At 39.3% G+C, this 27,510-nt stretch overlaps 1 protein-coding gene across 7 annotated transcripts in view; it reads right to left on the bottom strand.

Annotated features, from left to right (window-relative positions):
* Positions 1 to 27,510, bottom strand: part of COL4A4 (collagen type IV alpha 4 chain) — a 149,771-nt gene that overhangs the window by 48,734 nt on the left and 73,527 nt on the right. For 6 of the 7 annotated variants that reach the window (XM_038417514.2, XM_038417516.2, XM_038417517.2 and 3 more), the window contains 19 exons: positions 26,635 to 26,694; positions 25,912 to 25,956; positions 25,120 to 25,173; positions 23,280 to 23,349; positions 21,173 to 21,277; positions 20,150 to 20,314; positions 18,679 to 18,771; positions 18,142 to 18,305; positions 14,295 to 14,367; positions 11,809 to 11,915; positions 11,305 to 11,488; positions 9,284 to 9,352; positions 8,305 to 8,412; positions 7,454 to 7,672; positions 5,874 to 6,026; positions 4,095 to 4,265; positions 2,681 to 2,824; positions 1,813 to 1,920; positions 1,307 to 1,488 (listed from right to left, as the gene is read on the bottom strand). In XM_038417514.2, coding sequence (XP_038273442.2) covers positions 1,307 to 1,488; positions 1,813 to 1,920; positions 2,681 to 2,824; positions 4,095 to 4,265; positions 5,874 to 6,026; positions 7,454 to 7,672; positions 8,305 to 8,412; positions 9,284 to 9,352; positions 11,305 to 11,488; positions 11,809 to 11,915; positions 14,295 to 14,367; positions 18,142 to 18,305; positions 18,679 to 18,771; positions 20,150 to 20,314; positions 21,173 to 21,277; positions 23,280 to 23,349; positions 25,120 to 25,173; positions 25,912 to 25,956; positions 26,635 to 26,694 — 2,274 coding nt within the window. The remainder of the gene's footprint in view (positions 1 to 1,306; positions 1,489 to 1,812; positions 1,921 to 2,680; positions 2,825 to 4,094; positions 4,266 to 5,873; positions 6,027 to 7,453; positions 7,673 to 8,304; positions 8,413 to 9,283; positions 9,353 to 11,304; positions 11,489 to 11,808; positions 11,916 to 14,294; positions 14,368 to 18,141; positions 18,306 to 18,678; positions 18,772 to 20,149; positions 20,315 to 21,172; positions 21,278 to 23,279; positions 23,350 to 25,119; positions 25,174 to 25,911; positions 25,957 to 26,634; positions 26,695 to 27,510) is intronic. The other variant, XM_043492129.1, reaches the window with a different exon arrangement.

Genomic DNA, 27,510 nt, shown 5'->3' with positions numbered 1-27,510 from the left:
AACGATTTTCTTTGGAGTAATCCACTAGTCTGGGTCAAATAATGGCTAAATGCTGACCTTTGATATATGCAAGCAACGCCAATTGTCTTGAGTTAGATCTGTGTATATATCGCTAAGGTTAGAATTTGGCTCAAATATCTTAAATTCCCTCTAGGTGATCCAATTAGTGCAACTGTAATTTAATTCAAAAATGGTACTACAGTAATGTATTTTACACAAGAATACAAATAAATAAAAAACATGTTTTCTCCACTTTTGTTGACCACCAAGAAATTAGTGTTGACCCTCTAATATTAAAAAAAAAATCTAGTTTTTCATCGTAAACAAGGAGTTGTAGTCAGCAGTACAAAGCTTTACATTGTCCCTCAGAAATAATTTGGTAAAATACAGACCCAACACTGAAAACAAAGGATATGTAAATATAACGTCCTAAATTCAACCTGGATTTACATTTGTGCAATCCCATTGACTCATTGCATGAGATGCAAGATAGTGAAGAACCTGCCTCTAATTTCAACTATATCATGCATATTTGTACATTTTTCCTTTGGAAATAGTATTTTCCAGGGTTCTGTTCACTGTAAGCTGCCTCTATGGGGGGTAAAGACCAAGGGATGCTCCTGGACTATGCATGCAAACAAGCAGGCTGCTCCCTGTTCTGCAAAAGCAGGCTGCTCTTGGAAGTGGTTCTGTAAACTTCAGCCTCATTCAGTTGCCATCTCACTACAGGTAGAGTAGGGGATTCCACCCACGTGTCCTTTGGAATAATATCAGAGGATAGACTGCTCATGCACCTTTCTTGTTAGTCAGTGAAATATGGCGAGGGTTCCCAACTACAGAGAGTGGAACCAACCAACTCTATGCACCATGAAGGTGACAAAGGACCCCATCCAGCCCCAGTATAAAATAAGTGAAAATAAAAGCAACAAACAAATTTCACAATTGTTGACCCTGCATGCTAGACCGATGCTGTCTTCTGAATAAGATCATAAGAACAGCCATATTGGGTCAGACCAATGGTCTGTCTAGCTCAGTATCCTGTCTTCCGAGACAGGCCAGTCCCAGATACTTCAGAGGAAATGAATAGGACAGGGCAATTTATTGAGGGATCCATCTCCTGTCATCCAGTCCCAGCTTCTGCCAATCAGAGGTTTAGGTGTGACCTGGCGTATGAGCTCTCTAAGCATGCTCATATGGCTTGTGTACCACAATCAGACACGTTTCTTGGATTCTGAGTTCTCAAGAAGTATAAAAATGCAGTACAGTACTATGTATCCATGATCTTGCACTATTGCTCTTAGCTTACCTGGTCACCTGGTTGTCCTTGAAAACCAGTAATTCCTCTTAAACCTGCCAATCCTGGGGAGCCTGGCAGCCCTGGAAACCCAATCTGTCCACAATCACCAGGTTCACCCTTCTGAGTTCCTGGGAGTCCATCTTTGCCTGGAAATCCTGGGATCCCTCTGATTCCAAGACTGCCTTTTTCACCTGACATTATTCCACAACAAAAGATTATTGTAAATTTATCCTGGTCCTTGGCTAATACATTTTAGTACCACATTTTTGTGGGTACAATTGTGCGCTCACAATTCATGAAGTACATAATAAATTGTAGACATAAACTGTAGTATTAATACTAACTAAAGGACATGTCAGCATAATGGGGTAGTTGGATATTCAAATACTACTATTTGTGTTCACACTTATGCCTGCAATTTTGAAACTACCTGCAATTGTGGCACTGTGACAAAAAATTGAAGACATTTTTTAAAATCAGGCAAGGTGGGTGTACACACACATTTATGAGCTCACCTGTTTCCCCTGGAAATCCAGCCTCACCAGGAAGCCCTTGTTCCCCCTTTTGTCCTTTTTCCAGCCATAAGGTAATGAAGCCACTGTCTCCTTGAGCACCTCTTTCACCTTTGAAGAAGAACATGGTGAATATAATCTATACAAATGCTAGCTGACTACACTATCATAAAATGTCATTAAAATACATTTAAATGCTTGAACTTTCTCCCAAAGTCTTACCAGAGTGCCCTTTTCTCTTCTCTTTAGAACGTAATGTAAGTCCCATTTATTTCAAGAAGTTTATCATTGAAGTTATTTTGTCTTTCCCCTCTTTATATTAATCTGTATACCTCTTTTCTTTGTGTAAGTTGGGAATTGCTTCCGGTCTGGGTGGAGTAGTTTGCCTGAGGGCTACTGGAGTTGCCATTGGGCAGATCTTTTGGTTCTCACTGACTATGTATTTGGCAGGTTGATCTTTATTCCTTGTTTTAATGTTTGGACATGATATTACCAATAAGCTTTATATTTACATTGAACAATGAGAAAAACATGACAGAACCTTAAAGAATGCCTTGTTTCAAATCTGTTGGTGATGACATACAATTGCTCATCACCCCTATTGAGAGAGAGCTGCACCAAATGCAGCAGTGTGTATAAAAGGCACATAAAAACAAACAGGTGCATGAAAAAGCAGACTCATTAAACAGACCATCTGATCTTGCCTGCATGTACACCTGATTTACACTGGCTTAACTCCATTGATCCCACTGGAAAATGGCAGTGAATTGATTAGAGGCCTTTTATAACAGACAGGGAATTAAACAATTTTATTAACAAAAATGAAAAAAAGAAAACCAATTGAAAGGCAGGTAATATGGATTCTCCATACCTTTTTGCCCTTCATCCCCACATTCTCCAGAAGGCCCCCTTGAGCCCATTTCTCCTTGTTCACCATGTCCACCCGGAATTCCTGTCTGTCCTCCTTTTCCTGAGATTCCTGGGAAACCTTGGATGCCTTGAATGCCTTTGCTACCTGGTAATAATGTTAAGATACTGATGTGCTTATCTAATAGCCTACTGTTGTGCTATTAGAAAGAGTGCAAAGCAAAAGGGAGACAGTTTAGAGAGAGTTTTGGAAAGTTAGTAATATATGAAAACCAACAGCAGATGTATTTGGGTAATAGTAAGGTAAAGCTGAGTAACAACAGAACACGCAGCAGCAGACATTCACTATCTAGGTACTTAGCAGATGCTCATGACTGGTATCTGAGCTACAAAAGATTACACATGGAATTGCACTCAGGTGTAATGGAAGGGAGCCAGTTGAGGCTCCTTAATACTCTCCCACCCAGTCCTGGCAAAAGTGTTAGCCTTCCGCTGCTCTAACTTCCACTCAGACATTATAGCAGAGGAAGGTCAAGCATACTGGGGCTCTGCCTACCCCTGCCCCTCCTCTGGGACTTCTGGATATACTCCCTCCCTCTTTTTTCTCCAGCACCAGGTGTGTGGCTGTCTCTGCCTGATTTCCTCTGGCAGAGTCCCCCTCTGTGAGGAGAATTCTCTGCCAGCTAACTCTAGCCATTTTAAAGCCACTTTGTGACATTATGAAGTGGCCTAATTGACTGGAGCAGCCAGCCCACAGACAATTAGCCTCCCATATTTTCACTCTCTCATAACTTTCTGGAAAATTCTTCTCCTTTCAGGTTTAAACGCTTATTTCATACTTAGTTTCAAGCCAAATGGTTATATCTTTTTAAGTTTGAGGAAAGTAGTTCAGTCTTTTGTAAATGTATTTATGCATTTTTAAAGCATTCCATTAGTGCCTCAGTAAACGTCTCTTACTTTCAAATCTAAACTGTTGCTAAGGTTTTACTAAACAATTCCCCAAATGCTGGTAGCTTTAGAGAGGATTCCCAGCTGGGAGAAGCTGTTTCCATAATCACATGACCTCATACCTCTTGCTCTCGCACAATATTGCACTGAAACCAGGACACAATAATGACCTGTTGCAAACAAGAAGAATGAAATAGTCCATAGAAATTTGCCTGTAGCTTTCATAAAACAACCAAAACTAAAGAATCTTTGGTGCTCCCAGCAAGCTGCAAACTCTTTACACTTGCTTGACTTTTGCTCCAAGAGACATAAGAAAGAGTGATATTCTCATTGTTTTTCACAGATACATGTAGTAGAAGCTGGAAGGGTGTGAACAGTGCAAAGTACTCTCACTGACATCACTTGAGAACGAGCAGCTCTTTAAAAGAATTACATGTAACAGGGTGATAGATACATTAGGCTTAATATACCTCGTTGGCCTGGGAGTCCAGGTAATCCATTGCTCCCAAGAAGCCCTGGATATCCTCGAGGGCCTGGAGGACCAGGGGACCCTGGTACACCAGGAGATCCTGGTAGGCCTTTCATTCCAGCTGGTCCTGGTGGGCCCATGTCTCCTTTCTGACCTTTAAAACCTGGTAAGCCTGAGAAAACAGTTTATTTTACTCATTTTATACCCAGAAGCACAAAAGAAGATTCAGCAATACAGACGGTCATAAGAAGGATGGGGGCATGGATCTTATACAAAATTATTGATTTTTGGTGAAAACTTGAATACTGAAAACACTGGGCTGAAAACTAAAATATTTTGATTTGTAAATACTGCCACGGTGCCTCCTCGGAGTGGGGAGACGGTACATCACAGGAATTCCTGGCCCCATCAATATTTTGGTTTTCAAATGAAATATTTAGATTTTTTGGGTGTTGGTTTTTTTATAAAAAATTTCCACAAAAAGCTTTTTTTATGAAAAATTGAATTTAGTTGAAAATTCAATTTTCCATAGAAAAACAGTATCAACGGCAATTTTTCCATCAGTCTCGCTCAGTGACACTTTTACCTAAGCTTGGGCTGTAATTACATGCTAAATAAAGAGCACACTTTTAAGATACTGAAATTACAAAGTAGGAAATACTTAACTCTTCCATTGTATTAAACCACAATGAATGCATATTTACAAGGCCAGTTAAGCAATGCATTATACTATCGGAGACAGGTTTGGGAGGGACCTTGAGCTTTTCACTCCACTGACCAGGCTGGGATGAGATCATGCTGGGTAAAGGGAAGGCACAGAACACGCTGCTTCAAGCACCAGTGGGCCAAAAGATCCTCATGGGACTGTCTCTGACATGTCAGCCAGGTGGTCAGTATGCAGGAGAGAATTAAATGTAGCACAAGAGTTCATAATAAAAGTACAAGTGAAAAACTTAAGATCTCTGCTCAAACCAACTACATCATGAATCCCAAACTTCCCATGTCTTGTATTAAAAGAAAGCAATTGTGTAATAGTATGGAAGATACAGAATTCACAATTCTCTCTCTTTCTGAATCCTATAACTTTGTCTTCTACTATCAAGGGGACCATTGCTCTGATTCACAAATGTGGGCAAAATAACACATAACAGTTAAAAATGCGATTGAACTGTAGTGAGGGGTATCAGATGGGAACACAATAAGGGAAGGGTGGCTGTGAGAGTCCCATAGTTTAGGGGTTGGGTTTATTTTTTTTAAATATCACCATGATAAACCTCCCTAACTAGAAGGTTTCCAGTAGTTAATTTTAACATGGTGGCACATGAATTGCTCCTCAATATAAGATGGACAGCCATGGTTATTTTATTTGCACATCCTCATGTGACCCTCAAAGAGATAGCAGGAGGACACCACGGTACAAATGAGCTAGTTGTGGGGGAGAAGCCGTTGAGAGGAACAGAAGACACTTTCAGTTTACTACACCTTAAGATAGTGAATAATTTTCACTAGTCACATAATTCAGTCATTCTTAGCTGATGTTTTTCTTAAATCAAAATAACAGCTTCACAAAGGTTTTTGCTCTGGTACCACTGAAATCAATTAGGAGCTTTGCTATTGGCATTCTCTGGGAACAAGGGGAGGCTCAAAGTGATTATCTGCAGATAGAAAATCAATGGGACAGAGAATAAATGGAATGGGGGATTACTGAGTTTGTAGGTATTCACTGGAAAAAGATGCCCGAAGTTCAGAGCTGTAATGTAATGTTATGAGCACAGTTTACCTGGAGGGCCTCGCTGTCCAAGAACTCCTAGCTGTCCTGGTGGCCCTTGTAAGCCTTTATCACATGGCTGACCGGGTGAACCTGGAGCTCCTATTTCACCTTTTCTGCCTCTCAGACCTGTAGAACCTGGAAATCCTGGTCTGCCAGACTGTCCTAAAAAGATGCAATATTTGTCCTGACAAAAAACTTCCCATCCACTCCCCTAGCTATCTCACCGTAGATTTCAGGGCAACGTATTCAATTATTCTTGTATTTTACCTGCCTGACCAGGCTAGGATGAGACCATGCTGAGTAAAGGGAAGGTACAGAACACGCTATACCAAGCATCAGTGGGCCGAAAGATCCTATAGGTTCTCTATAGGTTTTCAAAAATGTTTGCTACTTTCCTGCACTTTGGAGTTGGCTGTTATTGAGAACTGCTGCATCCTGCTTTCTGGGGCAAATACTGACTCCTGCCTTTATGGGTAAGGAGGACCTTCTGGTGGCAGAACCAGGGTAGGCTCACCCACATGGCCCTGCAGTCCACACTAATTTGCTGAACTATAAGTGCCTGCTAGCATGAACTAAGAGATACCCGCTTTGTGTTAACATAGTCATGTTCTGTTCTCTGTATGCCACCGAGCTGCTGTGTGACCTTGGGCAAGTCAGTTCACCTCTGTGTGTGTCTGTTTCTCTTCCCATCCTTTGTCTGACTTATCTATTGACTACAAGCAATCTGGGGCAGTGACTGGCTCTTCCTATATGTATATACAGTGCCTGGCACAACAGGCCCTAATCTCAGCTGGGGCCTTTAGGTGCTATTGTGATACAAATAATTATAATAGGAAGCTCCACTGCCATGCCATGGCATTGGGGAAGACTTCTTCCTGCTTCCAACCCTGTAGATCTCTCCAGTGCCTGACTTATCCTTAAGCGTAAATTCCATTAGAATCGTCCAGGCAGTTCCTTTAGGGAAAAATCTAGTTAGCATCAATGTATATTGATCAATGGATGCAGAGAGCGTTTTTGGCCAACTTGTAGAGTTCAAAGGGTGCTAAGGTACCTGCATTTTGAACGTGTTTGAGAAGAGGCTTGTGCATGCCTACCATGGGCAAAATAACTGGCAGCTCTCTTACACAGGCAATGAGAGATCAAGTAGAGGACACTGTGTATCATGATTACTTCAAAGAAGAATTATTGCAGGTAAGTAATTATATCTTCTTGTCTGCATTACATACCTGCTACTTCCTAAATGCCCATAACTTTCAAGGGCTTTGTACAGGTTTCACCGTATTTCAAATGTTTATACACACAGGTGGCTGAGCTGCTTAGTTGACTATTCCTTGTTCTATCCAATGAGCCCTGTTTCTTTTTAGGGTGTACTTGTGTGTGTGTCATTGACAGCAGATTAAAATATTATTGTGTGAAGCATGAATATTTTTCTTCTATTCCAGGGACGTAATTCTGCTCTTATTTACACTGCTGCAAAAATCGGGAGTAACTTCACATCAGTCACCATGGAGCCACATAAGAGAGAGACCAGCATGAGGCCCAGGATCTCTGTCTTTATGCTTTAAACGCAATAGAAATACGACTCATACCTTGTGGCCCGGGAGTGCCTGATTCACCTCGTATTCCTTGTAAACCAGGTAATCCTGGCAACCCTCTGTGGCCTGGAATTCCTGGAAGACCATAACTGGTATCACCTGGAACACCTTTTTGACCTGAAAGTCCAGGATTGCCAGGGAAACCGGGGGCACCATCAGGAGAAGAACCTCTTTCGCCTTCATCACCTGGATCACCAGTATTGCCTCGAAAGCCTATTGAATTTAAAAATTACACAACGTAGACAACCATTCAAATAGTATGTTTTAAAGGTGTGGACTACCATAATGCAAATTTAATAGAATGAAAATGTATTCCGTTTATATGCAAAATAACATTTGCATATTTCAGGTTTCTCACTGGATAATGATATTGCATGAGAAACCAACAAGCCATTGTGGAAGTGATACGCTTGGGGGGGTGATACCTACGTGTTTGGGGCAGGATATTTTGGTTTTGTGTATTCCCCATCCTGGTTTATTCCAATCCCTTTGGTAAGTAAATATATTCTCCATGTGCCTGCAAGGTTTATCTATAACAATCATGCTCCTGCTACAGGTCTGAATTGATCAAGTCTCAGCAGCACCTACTATTGTGGTAACAGAAAATAGTGGAAGGGATTCATCTATACAACAGCCTAACTGGAGAAGTAACTTCCATCCCAACCTGAACAACCTTACAACTGAGCTTTAGACATACATCCAGCTTGTCAGGGGAAAGGGCGGAGATGGTTAAAACTAGGAAGGCAGCTTACCCTATTCTGTGTAAGTATACATGCACATGTATTAACAGTCTGTGCGGCTCCATGTTTCAGGGGTAAAAAAGATACCGTCTCTCTCTCACTTACCATCTGGCCCTATATCTCCTGATGTTCCTGGTTTGCCTCGTTGGCCCTTTTGCCCAGCAAAGCCATTTGGCCCAGGAGGACCAGGGGGTCCTCTTAATCCCTTTGGTCCTAAGAACACAGAAAGAATACAGATTTTACAGGATCTGCTTGTAACCTATCAAACCTCTCTGTGAACTAAAAGGAGATGTAAGTAAATAGAGGTGCATCTTCACCGTATGCTGCATTGTGTAGAATTTACAAGCAAGCCCTCCTTTTTATCTGCTTTGAAGATCAAGTGCTTTCGTATCTTTCTGAACATTGTGGGAAGGGCCAACCAAGTTGGCACAGGAAGGTATGACTGTCAGCTGACAGCTTGGACCCAAGGGCTGTGCACTAGTCTGTAAATCTCCAGAATGGGGTTATTCTGGGCCCCATGATAGTAAAACAACCACAGCAGAATAAATTAAGGCTGTTGATTAATCACAGTTAACTCATGTGATTAAAAAAATTAATCACAATTAAGCAGTTTTAATCACACTGTTAAACAACAGAATAACTAGAGCAGGGTTTCTCAAACTTCATTGCATCGCAACCCCCTTTCAACAATAAAAATTATTACATGACCCCAGGAGGGGGGACTGAAGCCTGAACCAGCCTGAGCCCTGGGTGGGGGACAAAGCTGAAGCCCCAGATCTTCAGTCCCAAGCAGGGGCCTGTAATCTGAGTCCTGACACACAGGGCTAAAGCTTTCAGGTTTCAGCCGTGGTGCTCAGGCTTCAGCTTCGGCCCCCAGCAAATCTAAGCCAGTCCATTAACATGGAGTCGTGACCCACTTTGAGGTCCCGACCCACAGTTTGAGAACCACTGAAGTGGAGCATTCATCCTGTGGCTTACTGTTTCCTAGTTGTCTAGTTTTCAGTAGCAACTCACCATCATTTAAACACTAACAAATTCTATAAAAATCAAAACACCCTGCATTTTCCCCTCTGAATAAACACACCGTGAGCCCCTTGAAAACCTGGAGGGCCTGGACTTCCAGGATATGGTGGAACATAACAGTGGATGTCACCTGAAAAAAGAAAAAAAAACATTATGCAAGTATTGTATGCAAATAAACCAAGTTTGATTATCTACTGTAAGGTCTGCGAACATATCAATATTGTCATTAACCAAATGTACAAACTGTAAAGATTATGGAATATTTATGCGAATAGTTATTTCCATATTCTTTAAGTTTAGGGGTATTTTAATTGTAATGTTCTTATAATACATTTGGTATAAAGTTATATTAGTAATTTGATCAACTGTAATGATGTGGGGAATATATTCTGCAGAGATTAAATAATATATTTGTATTTTCTGTGGTGTTGGCAGTAAAAATATTGTCTTTAAAATATTCTCTGAGAGGAGGTAGAGAGACTTTGAAGATGACATTCTAATCTCAAGTACGTAAATTTCTGCTATGCCTACAATTAAAGCAATTCCACAATATCCACTAAATGCTACATTGCATCAAAGCATCTTGGTTCAAGATGCCTTAATGTTAAAATGACAGGAACTAATCTTAACCTGGACATCTCAGGGAGCAGATCAGCAGAGCCTAATTCCCAGAATAAGTTTCGATCCCATGCATATCAGACAAGTAAAGTATTCCAGGACCAATAGTGTCGCAGCATAGAGCAGGTAGTGATAATTTTAAAATTGATTAAAATTCTTTTGCTGCTAAAATATCTTTACATTCTGCAGGGAAATAATTCAGGGTGATAGCAGGGCATGCAGTATAGAACCAAAAAGGGCACATCATAAATAGTCTTCACCCTATCTGGGTTGTTATAGCAAATGGGGGGTGAGTGTGACAGCTGTTGCTTGTTCAAAATAGGATGTATGTATCATTGTGATAAGGTATTTGGAAAGAGGGGTCCAAGACCGTCCAAGAACTGGAAAATTCACCATGGTTTGGTGCTTGTGTAAGTCAAACATGGGAAAAGGTTTGTCGCACACAAGATGTTTGATAAAACAATAAAGGTGTTTAATTGAAAGTCAAGGCCTCTAACACAAGGTAAGTGATCTTTACAAGTAACAGCGAAGGAAGTTTGGGAAGATTAGAGGAGAATGCAAAGGTTCATGAGGGAAGGAGTCCATAAGATGGAAACCTGAAATTCAACCATAGTTTGTCTATCATAAAGAGCAGGAGAGTGTAATGACTTCAATAGTAACATTTTAAATACATACTTGCTTTTTAAAAAAAAGTCTACATTAACAGGAATTATAAAATATAGATAAAGACCAAATCTTCCTCACTTCATTCAAATGAGAATCCCTATCGGGTAAGGAAGTAAACACTTATATTTGGATTTCTTAGAATCTAGAAAAAAGTTAACCAGATTTAACCAAATAATTTTTAGATAGAATTAGCTTTCCACATGTAGCAACTTGTAATAAACAAGATTCACAAGATTAACAGGAATATACTGAAAGTAAAAGAATTGAGAATATAGAAGTTAGACATTTTGGAATCACATAGCAAACTTGAACTGCACAGTTTTATATTAAATATTATACTGTATATACTTAAAATGTAGCATATGGAAATCATATTTACAATGTCTTTACTAACCTCAGTTTTCTACTTTGATTTATTATTTCTTTTTCATATGTTATTCCACCGTCTCTGTCTGTCTGACATCTTCCCATAGGTTATTCTAACATTACTTCATGAATCAGCAATGGCTCTATATTGTGTGAATACTGTGTCATTTTCCCTGTTCCTTCATCCATCCCTGCAAATTTTTATTCAAATGAATACTCCTTGCTCAAGAGAGTAGTCCCACCAGGATCACACAAGAAAAGGTTTGCAGGTTCAGGGCCTCAGTGAATCAACATTCACAGATATTTCACGTTTCTTGTGCCTCACCTGTGTCTGCTCCTGAATGCAGATATCCCATTTGAAAAGCAGATTACTTGAATCCTACCAAGCACATATTCAATGAGAGTGTTTTTAATGTTAAGTTTCAAAATTACCTCTTTGACCCTTTGGACCAGGTGGCCCACTTATGCCAGTACTTCCTGGGTCTCCAGGATGACCCCTGATTCCCTGTGGGCCAGGAAATCCCAACCCTGATGATCCCACAGGCCCTCTTGAACCAGGAAGTCCTGGTGCCCCAAGAAATCCTTTATCACCTGGCAGTGCTGATCCACCATCACCCTATTTAAAAAAAAAGAAAAAAGAAAAAAAAAGAATATATATATATAAGCTCCATAAGACAAGCCCCTTTGCTTTCTTTCATTAACTCCAGTATTAGAGCAATATTTGAAAAATCTTTGGTTACACAATGAAATAACTAAATGGATGATACATGTGATTTTTTTAAAAATTTTTCATTGGTCAGCAGTTAGCTACAGGTTACTAGGAAAATATAAAACAGTTTAATCTGTACATAATTTGGAAATGTACTGATTTTTTAGTAAAATGAAAAATTAACTCAAAACAAAGAATGAAACAGTTGCTAACAAAGTTAAACATACTTGAATTCCTCTCTCTCCAGGCAATCCTGGATCTCCATCTCTGCCAGCAGTACCTTTTTGGCCTGGAAGTCCTGGAACCCCTAGAGGGCCTCTTTTTCCTTTTATTCCTTAAAACAATTAAAAAGAAACTTAGAGTAATATATATAGCAGCTGTTTGTCTAATTCTTTCTCCTCAGTTGAATGATAGCTTATCATTATTGATATTTGGACAAAATGTCTGAGGCTCTACAAGAATTTTCTTCAGCTCTTAAAGTGGGATTTCTTTAATGCAGGATTTAAGTTTCTTCCTCTGTTCATCTCTCCTAATTTGGAACAATTTATCTAGGATTATGGTGGGTTGAAGTCTTTAAATCAAGATTGGATCTCTTTCTCAAACGTACATCCTCGTTAAAACAGACTTACTGACTTGATGCAGAGATTACTGGGTGAAGTTCTTTGGCCTGTGATATGCAAGAGGTTAGATCTCATGATCGTAATTACCGTGATTTTGGGGTGGCCACATTATGCAACCCAAATGAGTGTCCGTAAAACCTGAATACTACAGCACACCACCATGTGTCTTGTTTGTGCATATGTTTGGCTTCCAACAAATGCTTTAGAGAATTTTTTTTAATTGTTGGAACTGTGACTTCCACTCTTCTACCTTTAAAGCCAGATCTACTATTTAGCATACTCTATCTGTACGGCGGTCAAAAGAAGAAGAGACAAATTAAAACTAATGAAGCCTCTATAAATGATCTAAAATAACTTTGTGTACATAAAAATGTCATGTCTTTAAAATCAGATATTGCAGTACATTGCAAAACCTAGAAGCAATTTGGGAATCTACCTTTTCCAGTGAGGTAAGATTCATGTTTTTAGTTATGCATAGTTACAAGATATTGAACCTTAAACCACGCAGTGGTGTAAACTAAACCTCAACGCAGTGTAGTTTCGAGGACATTTGGGCAGAAGGAAGAAATGTTTTTATGATAGTTTTTGTTGTTGTTGTTGTTTTAAGTGATTGACATAACTGCTCAAAGATTTAGGATGTTGATATATCTTTGGGGAGATGCATTTATGGGCAGAGTGCAGATGAAACAACTAAATGTAATTGTCACATGGCTTTGCAGTTTATCATATGGATAACATGAGGACATATGGGAGGTAGGGGTCTCTCTCTCTCTCTCTCTCTCTCTCTCTTTTTACATATTGTATTAAGTGGGAACTTTGCTATCCATTTCAGTGGAGCCAGGATTTCACTCACAGTGTTATGCTGGAGCATGGTAAATAATGTGGAGTAATTTAATTGCAAGAGTTTTATATTTTTCCCTAAACGTTTATGAAAATACACTATTTGCACAAATTAAACTTTACAAAAAATATTAACTCCAAAGGATTCACACCACTGTCTCAGGAAATCTATGACAAATAAACCAGGAATAATTTGTGCTGCTCCAGTGTCTATGCATGTATGTGAGAGCACACAAACACTCTACAGCACATACACATGTGCACACACAGATAATGAATTATTTGTGAAGAATACTTTATTCATCATATTTCTTGTTCATAGAATAATTCATTCCGCATTTTTTTCAGAATTCAAGTTGTGTGATCGAACACCTATTGGTTTTGGTCCCTGAGTGATTAACTGTAACTCCAACAAATAGACGGATGGTTTCAGAGTTGGAGGAGGGGCAGAACGTGTCTGCTGGCTATAGGGTCCCTGGGTCAGGCCCGGGAGTAGCAGGCAGGCCCGGGTTCCCCCCACCCACCCTTGTCCCACTTGCTACTGAGGAGAGTGGCCGGTGAATGGACTGCAGTGAATGGACTGCCACTGAGGTGAGCGGTTAGAATAGGAACTGCAGTTTGCCATTGAGGCAAATGGTTGGACTAAGGACTGTCGGTCCCCCAGAAGGGAGAAAAGAACCGAGTGGGGCACAGCTGGAGGGCAGTGTCCAGAAGACCGGACAACGCGGTCCGGTGAGCGACGCTGGTCCTGGAAGTGGAGACAGACGAGATGACGGGCGAGACACTACCTGAGAAGGGTGCACTGGCAAACCTCAAGCTAATTCCCAGAACAGCTAGAAGAAGGCACTGCAGTGGCGAGTCACCCCCTGTTACAGGTCCACTATGACCCCCAGATCCCTTTCCGCTGTACTCCTTCCTAGGCAGTCATTTCCCATTTTTGCTCAATCCTAACTGTGTATGTCTCTAGAAAGGCCTGAATAATAATATTCATGTGACATATTAGTCATTTGGTAGCAGCAATGGCAAGCTATTATGCAATCTGCATAGAAGGGAGGGAGGAGTACAGGTTGCAGGAGGAAAGATTTTGTAGGAGGCACCAGGAAATCAATCTGTGTGAACTTGTCTTCAATGCTAGCACCTCTGTGCTACTTTAATAAAGAGTCTGTGTAGTTTTACAAGCATGGAGTCCTCTCCCGTTATTATCCAGCATGCAGTACATGAAATACAATGGATGATAATAAATACAGGTTTACCTTTGATTTTCACTATGGCCAGGTCACCCTTTTCTCCTTTTTCACCAGCTACTCCAGAAGAACCAGGCTTGCCCTTGTGATTTAAAAAATGTATGACTTTTTAGCCATTTGAGCTCAAGTAATGAATCACAATAAATAGCATATCTCTGATGTTCTAAAATTATTTCCAAATATACAGCAATCAAAGCAACATACTGAGAGAAAAAAAACACTGAACCTCATGGGATCCCTTTAAAGAAGGAGGTGTAGAAATAGCGCCTGATTCTTCAGTATTTTTGTATCATTTTTATTAACTCCACTGATATCCAGGGAGATACAGCTATGTAAAATCAATGTAATGGAGCAAGGAATCAGGCCTCCTGGTCTCTATTCAGCCAGAGCATGTAAGACTTTAAGAGTCTTAAGACTAGAGAAAGTTGTAGTGTTCAGATGCTCTTCCCATTACTACACCTGGCCCAGCACCCACTGATGCCAATAGGATTTCAATGGCTGTTGGATCAGTCCCATGCTATATGAGAGCACATGGGTGGGTAAATATAAACTTTTGTGCCAGCTGAAGTTGATTTGCTTTGTTGTGACCAACATTTGAATGGATGTAGTTAAGTTAAAATCTCATTTGTATGAAAATGTTGTACCTACTAAATTATTCATGGAATCATAGACTATAAGGGTTTGAAGGGACCTCAGGAGGTCATCTAGTCCAACCCCCTGCTCAAAGCAGGACCCCTTATTACTTTGTTATAAGTAAAATGTAAGATTTCAATAATTGAAATGGATTAGAGGAAACAAAGTATTTTCTGCAGCAGGGTAGGAAATGATGTTCCCATGCTGGGAAACATTCTGAGAATTCAAATAATGTTCCCATCCCAAATTGGAACAAAAACTTGAAAACTTACATTTTCACAAGCCAACAATCTGAAAACAAATTGTAATTTGGGGTTAATTCAAACATTTTGTTTTGATCATTCTGAAATGTTTTGTTTGGATTTTGACCTTATTTATTTTTTATCATAATTAGCTTAAATTTCAGAGCAAAAAGTTATTTAAAATAAAATATTTCAAGAAAAAAAAATAAATTTTGTCCTAAAAGAAATCTGTTATATTGAAATGTCTCTTTGGTGCACATTTCTCGAATGTGCATACCTATAGCTCCTCAGATAGGAGACAAATGCAGATGAACAATTGCTCATATTGCCAACCCAAAACATTAAAAAATCATCAGATTGGCTTAAACATAATGAGGTTTTTAAAAATAATAAATTTATGGGTGTGTTTCTTTGCCTTCCTGATTCTGAACTATGAGGAACACTCAGGTCATGGCTTCAAAACTTTTCTTTGCAACCACAATAAGGGCTAAAAATGTACTTTAAAAAAAAAAGATGATTCTTGCATCATCAGTTGACTTCAGGAGCTGGGATTTTAAGGGGGGGGGGAAATATTGGGAGTTTTAGTAATAGTAATAAAATTGAGGAAAAAGAAAAGGAGTACTTGTGGCACCTTAGAGACTAACAAATTTATTAGAGCATAAGCTTTTCTGAGCTACAGCTCACTCCATCTTATGCTCTAATAAATTTGTTACTCTCTAAGGTGCCACAAGTACTCCTTTTCTTTTTGCAGATACAGACTAACACAGCTGCTACTCTGAAACCAATAAAATTGTGGAGTTGACAACACTGAGTTCTGCAGGCATTTCTTTAAATTCCACATCTGAATCACAGTGGTGTTTTCTGAGGCCCTGTCTACATGTACAGTGCTGCAGTGGTGCCTCTGCAGAGCATCTGGTAAAAACACTCTATGCTGACATGAGAGAGCTCTCTTGTCTGCATAAAAAAACCAGCCCTGTGAGTGGCATAAGCTATGTCGGTGGGAGAAGCTCTCTTGCCGACATAGCGCTGTGCACACTAATGCTTATGTTGGTGTAACTTGTGTCACTCAATGGGGTGGAATATGCACTCCCCTATGCTACGTAAGTTTTGTCAACATACATGGTAGTGTAGACATAGCCTGAGAAAAAATATTTTGGAAATCCTATACGTCATTTCTCTACTGTTTTATGATATCCAAATATGTACAGCAAAGTGATATATCTTATAATGTGTGAGCCACAGTGAGACCACACACATATACATATTTTTGTTTATACTTATTCATGGTAACTGTATCACATAACAAAATACAGAAATTCAGATCTGGCAGCACTTCAAACCATATATACTCCCATGGATACAGTGTCTACATGTTGGACCAAAATTTGTCTTCAGTGGGACAAAAATCAGAATGTGTAATAGATCATCTTCTTGAAACGTACAGAGAAGGCAGTTAGGTTAAGTCTGCTTTTGTGCTGTTAGCAGCTGAGGGGTGTAAATTACACTCCCTGAAGTACATTAAAGAAAATAAGTCTCTGTCTAGAATTAATAGATATACTGTGGGTTAGGTAACAAATGTCCTCATATAAATTATCAACCCAGTGAATATCTAGGTCTTCAGCAGTGATTTTCTTTCATTTGTTAGTCCTGCTGTCAGCCATTCCCAATAAAACAGCACACAAACAAGATAGAGGTGGCACACATTTGAGATGTTTTGTAATGATGAATTAATTCACCTTGCTATTTTTTTTATAAAAGTGGTTTATGATAAATTACATCCCAGATTTCATAATATTAGAACAAAGCTATACTAGAAAATATAAACTGTTGTGTGCAGATGTCAAATGATTCTAGTACTGAATTTTTTTTATGACCAGTAATACATTCATCTTCTATTTTGTAAGAATTATTTTCTTTATATTGCAGTGATGCCACATAGGCAAGTGAAAATACTTTAATTTGTTGGATCTAGTCATTTTCAGAAACTTTTTCCATATGGATACTCTTGGCTTGATTGGATATCATTTTATCATACAGTGTCTGTAGGGAACATTAGGTTCTATATTAAATTCAGTTTGGCTCATTAAACAAATGAGCTCAGTGAATGCTGTATTAAGCACCTCAAATATTTTTTTAGAAAAAAAGAAATGGAATACTTTTAAATGACAATGAAATCAGAGTAAATTACCAACTTCATGATAGTTCTACCTACCAATCAACAGTAAGAGTGAGTTCCAAAAATAAATTCTTACTATGTTTTATTAAGAAAAGCATTAGTTTGTATTAAAAGTATGTGTCATGCAGAGGGAGTTTTTGGGAGGGTTTTTTTATTATTATGGCCTGCTGATCTTGAATATAACTATAAAAAATCTGTGGCTGTGTATAGATTTAAGTTTACTTTTCCCCCCCACTGACATCATGTGACTCCCATTTGCTATTTCTTGCCTTTTAAACATTTTGTAGGGAGTCTTTCCCCATAATCCAATTAAGTAAAGCCCAACAATCTTCAATGCAAAAAGTGTTCATGTCTAAAATATTTCCAAGAAAAATGGTGGTTTCTCTAAACCGGAAGCACAAGAGAGAGTAAGGTAACCCAAATATAACCCATCCAAAACCTTCCCGATCTATTAATATAAAACCCACCTTGTTTCTTCCAGCCCAGCCCTCCACAGGACAGGATTTCTGTACAGATCAACAAAAAATATCAACTCCCCAAAGGAAATTGAGAAATAAAAATTTTTAAAAACCCACACCTACAACGGGGACTGCCTTTACAACAAATAAGAGGGAAAAATGTAGAGCCTTAGTCATAATGCTGAGAAAAACAGAGAAAGAGGTGCCCAATCAATACTGAGTGCAATTCAAGAGTACAAGCAGCTAGTGTCTTCTGCCTCTTCCTCCTCCAAATGGACACTTCCCTTCCTGGAGAGGTGAGTTTTTGTTGACTTTATTTTTAATTGAAACTTGTAAGAATTACTCACTGGGAGTCCTGTTGAGCCTATTGTGCCAGAGAAACCTGGATCACCCTTTTCTCCATAGCTTCCAGGAAATCCCGTCTGTCCTTTCCTTCCTTGACGACCAGGTGGCCCCAGTCTACCAGGTGGGCCAGCAGGACCAAGGTCACATGAACAGTGGCCATGATTCCCTACACAAATGTAGGAAAACAACTTTGAACTGGTTGTGATATGCAACAGAAATATTCATTCATTCTTTTTTCTGTATGCAGGTGGGGAAGTAAGTGGCTAGATGCCTGTTATATTCCACCACAGCTCCAGGAAACAAAAGTCATGTGATTCCCTATACAAGATGTGGAATCTTTACGCACTCTGGAACAAATTCTCTCTCTGGAACAAAAATCTGGACCATATTTTCATGACTTGGCCTGATCCTGCAAGCTCTCCATTTAGAGAGCTGCCCTCGACTTCTGCTTGCAGGTTCAGGCCTTTAATGGTGAAACAAAAGGATGGAGCTCAACTAAGGTCTCCTCTGCATAAAATCAGTTATTGATGCATACTTGCCTTTTTCGCCTTTTTCACCTCTTCTTCCCAGGGGTCCCATTTGGCCTTTTATTCCTTGATGTCCATGGAGACCTCTGCCATGACAAACTATACCTTAAGAAGAAAAAAGGGCACTTATTTGAACTGAACATTTTTACAGCTTAGGTGACATATTCTCTCCCTTCCACCCTCTATCTCATTCATTGGGATCCTCAATAAATAGCTAGGGATCTTATGAAATGGTTTACAAGCCACACATATGGCACTGTTCTTGGAGTAAGACTAGAGTATGGAAGAGATCAAAATAAGATTATAGGCAATACTCCTGCCAACTCCTACTCTCCGATGCTGCTTTTTTCTGTATTAGAATATTGGGGTTCATATCTCTTTTAATGGGTTTTGATTTGGAGCATTTTTCTCTGTTTTGGTCATGACTTCTGGATTTAGCTTGAGATTTTCAAAGCAATCTAGGCAATTTAGATACACATATTCCATAAATTTTAATTGATGTGGTTCTCTGTTAGTTAAGGCTTAACTTGAGAGCAAGGTCCTGATTCTAATCACAATTATATTGATATAAATCAGGAGTACCTCCACTGAAAAAAAATAAGTTAAACGTGAATACTTAACCTACAAATAATTTATAATTAACTTAACCTACATAATGCATTTCAATAACTATTAAAATATTAGAGCCAGGTTTTCAGCTGAGTATCTGGCCTGAAGAAAAAATACTTTTCAAACGATTAATGAACACAGATTGTGTGTCTGTTCACTATTGCCATGCACCTCGTGCGGTCATTTTGCACCAGTGCAAAACATCACAGTTCAGACATGGTGACTTTTTACACCCTCTTTGTATTGGTATAATGGCTGCACAAGGTGCACGGCAATAGAAAATCAGGCACAGAATATTTTTTTAAAAACAAGGATACCTACAACTGTCCTTTCTCCACTGTCATCTTCCAACAATTCTACTGTTCTCTATCATCCAGCACAGTCATCAGAACTAGGCCATCAGCTATTTACAATGACTACATTGGCTTCTTTCTAAATCTTGATACCTCAACGATTGCTGGTAAACATTTAGATTTAGTTTAGTATATAGAGACATGGGAGAAATTGGTTCTATGCTAACGATTCCTATGAAAAAATTAATAGTAAAAAAACATTTTCCCTGCATATCTCATAAGAATAACAACAGTTGGGAGTCCTATCTGTAAAATTAATTAATCCAATTAAGTGGGAAAGACCTCCCACGCAAAAACTACACACACAAAAAGAATGGGACCCTATCCTCTGAAACAGAATCAACAATATTCTAAAGAGAGTAACAGAAATAAAGTATTGTATTTACTGTATACCAGATGCAACACCATAGAGCAGGCCTACGAGAAAATATCGTTTCTATTAGCATGTTCTCACTGACTCCATAAATCTATTAATTATTTTTAACATTTCTCACACAAGACACTTATATTGTTTATCTTACCAGGTGGTCCAGACAAACCCTGTCTTCCTGGTGCTCCTGGTAATCCTGGTGCTCCTGGAGACCCTGGTCTTCCTGGAGTTGATTCAGCAGTTCCAGGGAGACCAGGATCCCCGTGAGAACCTTTAGGACCTTGTTGTCCACATGCTCCTGGCAGACCAGGGAGGCCTAACGGGAAAATAGGTAAGTATAAATTATACAGAGTAATTATGAATATTTAAGAGAGATGAAGAAGAAATTATGGGCCATACAGTACCTTCCTATGAAAAGCCTCCCTCGCGGGGGGGGGGGGGGAGGGGAGCTAGAAAAGCCAAGGTCTCTGAAGTTTATCTTGTGGAATCTGTAACTGGTTTCTTTTAGCAGAGTTAACTCCCAGTGGTTTGGAAGGTTATATTTGCACTAGTTCCAATGGAGAGGAACTAGTGCAAATACCATGTCCTCCCAACACGGACATGCTACCCCATTCCAGAGCCATAGAGACCTAACCATGTGATGTTGGCTCTAAAGAGCTGTTACAGACTTCTGGGGAGAGGAGGAACTCATTAATCCTGCTTCCCTCTCCTCTCCTCTTCATTAAGGTCTTTTCTGACTCATTTTCTGACAGAAGAGAATATAAGTCCTGTCCATTATATATAAGAGAATGTGTGTATGTATGGGACATACACAGGTGAGCAATAACAATTAAAAAGAAGTTGAAGTTGAAAGTGTGTGTCAGTGAGGTTCTGCTGATACAAAAATCAACGTTATCCTTTCTTTACAAAAAGTCATCTTCACCTTTTAAAACACTCCAACATTAGACAGCCTGAAATGGACAGTTAAAGGATCCAGCTAATCCTCCACTGTTGGGAAATCCTTCTTCACTCAACATCACCTTCCCCGATTTACATGGCCTCCCCACATTGAGTGTTGCAAAGGTTAAGACAACACATTACTTCCCTGGGTCTGTGCTCAATTTCTGTTGGCAGGTGGATCAAGGACAGTATATAGAGCTCACAGTTTATGGTTCATAGGTCTATGATCTCTTACTTGTTCCATCTTCACCAGGTCTTCCTGATGGACCTGGAGGACCAGTTAGTCCAATCAACCCATCATCTCCAGAAGGACCTGGTAATCCAGGATCCCCTCGAGAACCTATAGGGATTACAGGAAATATCAGTTTAAAACCTTGTACAATTGACAGCTTTTAGTCCTGGTTTAGAATGCAGTTGAAATGATGACTTGGGAATCATTCATAATTAAAATACATCACCTTTTCTTTATTACATTGGTTTCAATGTGAATTAATTTAATTATAAAGGAGGGGAATTTAGTTGCTTTTATCACTGGAACCCTTCCCTTTTATTACATACATTATTTTAAATCTTATTCCATTCACCATTTGTGTATTAAATCTTGTGCCACCACCCATGCTTCTGTTTAAAAAATAATACTTCTCTTCTTGGAGCATTCGCCTAGGATTATATTGAGAATTCGCTTTCATTTAGAAAATGGCTTTCTTATCATATGCAGTCATGGCCCCAGCCATCCCAAGTCCCAGCCGCCCTAGCCCTAGCCCCAGCCCCAGCCCCAGCACGCTGCTTCCCTGAAGAGGAGCAGCCTGCCTGGGCTGGGGCCAAGGGGAAAGGGCAAGCAGGGCTTCGGGGAGGAGCGTGGTCAGGGCTATGTCAGGCTGTTTGGGTAGGCATAGCCTTCCCCAGCCTATGCACCGCACCGCCCATGACCAGAGGTATTATATATTATTATAGCTATATATCAATAAAATAACATTTATATTTGATCATACACAGTTGAAGAAAATGGAGTTAAGCTGGAATAGCAAAACACTGGTATAAATTCTGCTCTCGGTTAACATCCAAACAGCCTCACTCAAAGCAATTAAGGGCATGCTTAACCTTAAATCCCATTTCAGCACATGGTTATGTACTTTGTGGCTTGATCTCAAAGGCCATTGAAATCAACAGAAAGACACCTATTTACTTCAACTGTCTTTGGATCAGGCTCTTGCAGAATAGAGATGTTCTGCTGAATTGGGGCCTGAGTGGGGATGCTAATGCATCAATGGGAGCAGAATTTGTCCCATTGTGTATCTGGGTTTGTCTACCCTGAAAAAATACAAAAAAACCCCACACAACAACGGCCATGGCAGCGAATCTCAGAGCCCAGATATGCAGACTCAGTCTCACTACAGCATGAAAAATAGCAGTGTAGACGTTCCTGTTCCAGCTGGAGCTTAGGCTCTGAAATCCAGCCCCCTCCCCAGGCTTCAGAGCCCAAACTCCAGCCTAAGTGGAGAACGGCTATTTTCAGCAATGTAATGCAAGCGCTGGGAGCCCAAGTCTACAGACCCAGGCTCTGAGACTCGCTGCTGCAGGTCTTTTTTTGCAGTGTAGATGTAATGTATGGGGAAGTTAATTCTAAAATGCTTCTCTGTAAGTTTCTATTGCAATAATGTTGCAAATAAGAGATCATTTTAACTGATAATGATAATACCCTATTAAGCATATTATTCTGTTACTAGGTTGCCAGGACATAAAACCACATTGAAATACAATATATACATTTTGGAGTTTATATTAATCTGATATAACTTTTAAAACTGGTGGAACCCAGGGGTGAAATTCTGGTCCTATCAAAGTCAATGGGAGTTTTACCATCAACATCATTAGGGCCAGGATTTTCAACCAAGGTGTGCAACCCCAGACTTCAGTTGAAGCCAAGGATCCACATGTTGTGTCAATTCTGGATATAAGAATTCTGAAATGCAATCATATGTGTGCTCTGCTCATCTGCATGCCAGTCCCCAGAATGGCCCTCCTCTTCCCAGCTATTTTAAAATATTCTTAGATCTAAGGACCAGGAATAAATTGACAGATCTGGGTGTGTTTATATGTGCTCTGAGGTCTTGCTAACATGTATTACATCTGAAGTACATGCTTTGGGCCCAATCCTGTTCTCATACATCTTATGCAATTCCACTGACATCAAGAAGATGAAGGCAATGACAGAATCTGGCCAGTAGAGATCCAGTGTTCCGAGGTGCTTAGTATGCTCCCATCAATTACTCTCAGCACCTCAGAGCACAGGGTCGTGTATGCATTACACAATATAAAGAGTAGTTAAAACCAAGTGAAACCTTTCATAGCAACAGGTGGTGTTCCAAAAACTCCAGGAAGGCCTGGTTGCCCTCGTTCTCCACGATCCCCCTGAAAGAATTCATTAAGTTTATTGATAGATAGTAGTGTGCAGTGTGCCACCATATGATTAAAGATAGTATCATAAGGCATACACACAAGCGGGCATGGCAACCTTAATTCTAGCATGTCTTAATTTTTCATTGCCTGCCTCTGAAAAATTAACATTTTTAATTTAGTTTTTCTTTTTTTTTTTAATACAATACTATAAAAAGACTCAATATCTTTGAAGAAATTAGTGGCTAAGTGGGATAGACTGCTCAAAAGTGCTTGTCTTCTTGAATTTTCAGAACTCTGACCGTCATATCTGGTTACATTAGTATATTGTGTTAAACACAACTGATATTGAGTCAATTACAGGAAATTCAGTAGCACCAGGCTTATTATAAATATATGTAATTTGATTTAGCCATTAAAATGTAGTGATTTAATTTAAAATTTTATACAAAAATTGGGAAATGATTTTTCATAATGATAGGTAAGCACTAAGATGGAAAGAGATTTTCCACAGATTGTCAATGACATATTAAGAGAGACCCAAAGTTCTTACAGATAATTTAGCCAGCTGCTTCAGAGAAACATGCAAATATAATATGCATAATTGCAATGAAAATCTTTTCAGGACCTGTTTTGAGAATTTCTAAATTAGCTTGTACTATTATCTACTTTGAATTGGGAAGAAGTGAATTTCGGATGTTAAAGGACTCTCTGATATGATAGATTAAATCAATGAAGCGATGATGGAAGAATTTTGCAACTTCCTCTTTCTTGTAGATTAGGCATCAACCCAGCACTCAGAGGCAAACAGGAATTGGGTGCCTAAGAACGTACAATCTCTTTCTGTGAAATCTGGGAATTGCCTGGTGAGGTAGCATTCATGGGACTGCCACATCAGGACTACGGGCCTCGTTAGGACTGAGAGTTGGAGTACTGGGACTATAAAACTGGATGCTCATTTTTATAAGTTTTTATCCTGTTGCCATCTCTGTAGTATCTGAGCTTCTGACTGTGTGGGAGCTATTGTTGACTGCTCCCCTTTTCAACTTTTTCTGTTCGACTTATTTTATTGACTGTAATAATAATTGTGGCCCTTCTAGCTATTTTAAATAGCAACCTAAGTTTGTCGTCTTTGATAATAAAGCAAAAAGGTTTTCATCATGCAAAAAAACAAAAACAAAACATATAGGTTTATTTCTCTGCTTCCAAACTTGCAAAATATTTTAAGATCTGCTAACATACTTAAGGTTTATTTGCTGACTGTGAATATTTGTTATTAGGTAGTATTTGTACAGTGCCCAAGAATAGCTAGATCTCTATAGAACACATAAAAAGACGTGGCCTCAGCCCTGATACTCTTACAAGCTAATTTTAAAATGACAGAATTGATGGAGAGAGGAAGGGTGAGGATTACAGCAACAAGATCATGTAGTTACTTAGACTTCAAAGTCTATGCAGCATGGACAAACATTTTGTTCTCTGTTTGTAATGTGTCTTGTGCAATGGAATCCTGGTCCATGACTGGGGCTTCTAGGTGCTACAATAATACAAATAAATAGTAATATTGATATTAAATTACTCAGGTTAGATACGTGTACACCATGATCATTCAATCAAAAGTTGTTTGTTTGTTAATCCTTATTGCTGCCTCATTTGTTATAGACATCATGGAAAAAGTGAGGTTTAGAGTAATTTGAATGTGGAGACAGGGCTGTGGCTTGACAAGCTAATACACCTGAAAATGGTCTTAGCTAACCAAAACATAAAGGGCTTCTGCACTTTTACCTTTAGACCTGGATAACCAGCCTGACCAGGAACACCAGGAACTCCACTTGCCCCCTGAAGCCAATAACAGAAATGTCTCTGTGTATTAATTCAATAGGACTACATGTCATATAGTTAAATGCTTATTAGAAATTAGTTAACATGTCATACTGTACAATACTGTCATCTTTTAATAATTATGCATTGTTTCACAGCACTGTATAGCATTTGGTTTTGTAGATGATACATTTTTAAGAAAAGATCTTTTAACTGTAACCCAGTTATTTGGACAGCGCCTGGGGACCCCTGGTGGCAGGACAAGAGCACAAGCTCATCAACTGTGCATGTCCTTGCCATGAGCAGAGTGCCACAGTGCCCCCTTTCTTGTTCAGGTCTATTAATATACCTACGCGGTAGACTACAATGACTCTCTGGGTAGATAGTGGGTTTAATTCATTAGCCATGTATAAAGGAAAGTAATGCAGGCAAAACAGATATTTGGATATACAATTCAGTAGTCAGTCATTTGCACAGTAGTTACAATTCATGACTAGTGTAACTGTGGTCTTAACTAGATTTGAAGAGTACAGGCAGGAAAAGGAGAAAGATTTATGCAAATGTAACTGTGTCCACTCTGTTTTAAATCTGGTATGGTGCATAGATTCAGAACCCAGATTTACAGCAGACTATATTTAACTGCCCTCTCATCAACCAGAAGACCATATCATGTAAAAAGAAAAATGTACCTAAAAGTGAATGGCAACATGCATCAGCTGCCATGCCTGTGTCATTTGTATTTTTATATCACCTTACCTTTATTCCTGGAAAACCTAGAGATCCACAAGAACCAGGGCTACCCTAATGAAAATCAAGTAGAATGAAAACCAAAACAACAGAAGCCAGTCTTACATTATTGCTTATATCTATTTCCAAATTATTTAATTTAAATGTTCTTTCTTGCACAAGTTTGTGTGAAAGAACTACGTATTTGCTATAATGTTCCCCAGTATCTAGTTCCTGCAACATCTTTTCAAACATTTTTACTAAGATGAATATGACCTTGAACAATGGATCAAAGTCAAATTAGACTGGGCCCAATTCTAATTTCTACTATACTGTATCATGAAGAGCCTTGGAAAAGTCTGATGTGAGAAATACTATACATATTAAGGGTACAGTCCTGAAAAAACTTCTGAGGAAGTGCATTCTACTCTGAGGCAGTCCCACAGAATTCATCAAGGCTGCTCAGAGCAGCTCACACTTTGTCCAGTAGTAATTATTTACAAGATCAGATTCCAAATTTTTTGTCTTTGCCAGGACATAAAATTCTATTTGAATTTATGTTTGAGTCTGGAACACATGAATAATACCTTGTTTTAGGAATCAAAGTACTCTATGTACAAAGCAACAAAAATTAATTTAAAGCATCTTAAAATCCTGTTTTGAATTATCCTAACGTATTTAAACTAACTCCCTAGTATTTTATAAACTAATTTTGGTGAGTACTTGAAATGGTTTATTCAGAAGTTTCCTTACCTGCACTCCAGGGTCTCCAGGAATACCTTTTTCACCCTTCTCTCCATTTCCAGGTGTACCCTATTATCATTGAAAACATTCTGTTTAAACAGATTACCCAGAGATGACAATCCTAGAGAGTTTGCAATGTGTGCATGGGCAGAAAAAGTAAAAGCATAATTAGCAGTGTTATGGTTAGGGCCAGATATCTTAGATTGACTTTACATCCACCCCAGTGTACACCCGCTTTAGTTACCCAGGAGTAGATACACCTGCTCTTCTCCTAACTAAGAATAACCTTTGGGATTTTAAGGTGCCAGCACATTTACTGGTTATAAATAAGCAGGACCAAGATTTATTTATAAAATTATTTGCAAGGAGGGACAACACCCAAGAAACAAGTTTTTAAAAATAACACTCTAAAGAGAAAATGCAGTTCTTACTCCACACCCCGAAGCCCCAGTTTTTCCTCCCAAACCTACATGGAGTAGTCCCACTGACTTGCATTTCTAAGTGGTAGGAAATGGCCGAAAGAAAAGGTGCTGCCTGGACTCAAAATACAGAAATTCAATACTCTGGGTCATAATTTACTTCTTGGAAGACATTAATGGTGTGCACTCTTCTCTTCCTTTCCTTCCTCCAAAAAAAGATCCTGGCCCTAACAATTGGCCTCTGCTTCCGTGAGGTCCTATGGGTTTCCCTTCAGAAAACACGCATTAATGCTGTCGAGCCTGCTCTCTGGCTGTTACTGCACAGCAGCATGGAACTCTTCCTGGGGCAGAACAAATGCTGAAGGAACTATGCTGGGGGCAGGGGGACTAGCAACTTTGCAGTGAGCTTTCCTGAGGCTAGTCAGGATCTGTGAAGTTGGGAGGCTTCCTTTCCTATGCGATTCAC

This window comes from Dermochelys coriacea, chromosome 9 (assembly GCF_009764565.3).
Source record: "Dermochelys coriacea isolate rDerCor1 chromosome 9, rDerCor1.pri.v4, whole genome shotgun sequence".
Taxonomy (NCBI): domain Eukaryota; kingdom Metazoa; phylum Chordata; order Testudines; family Dermochelyidae; genus Dermochelys; species Dermochelys coriacea.
Note: the sequence above shows the minus strand (reverse complement) of the source record. Positions and strands in the feature narration are given on the sequence as shown.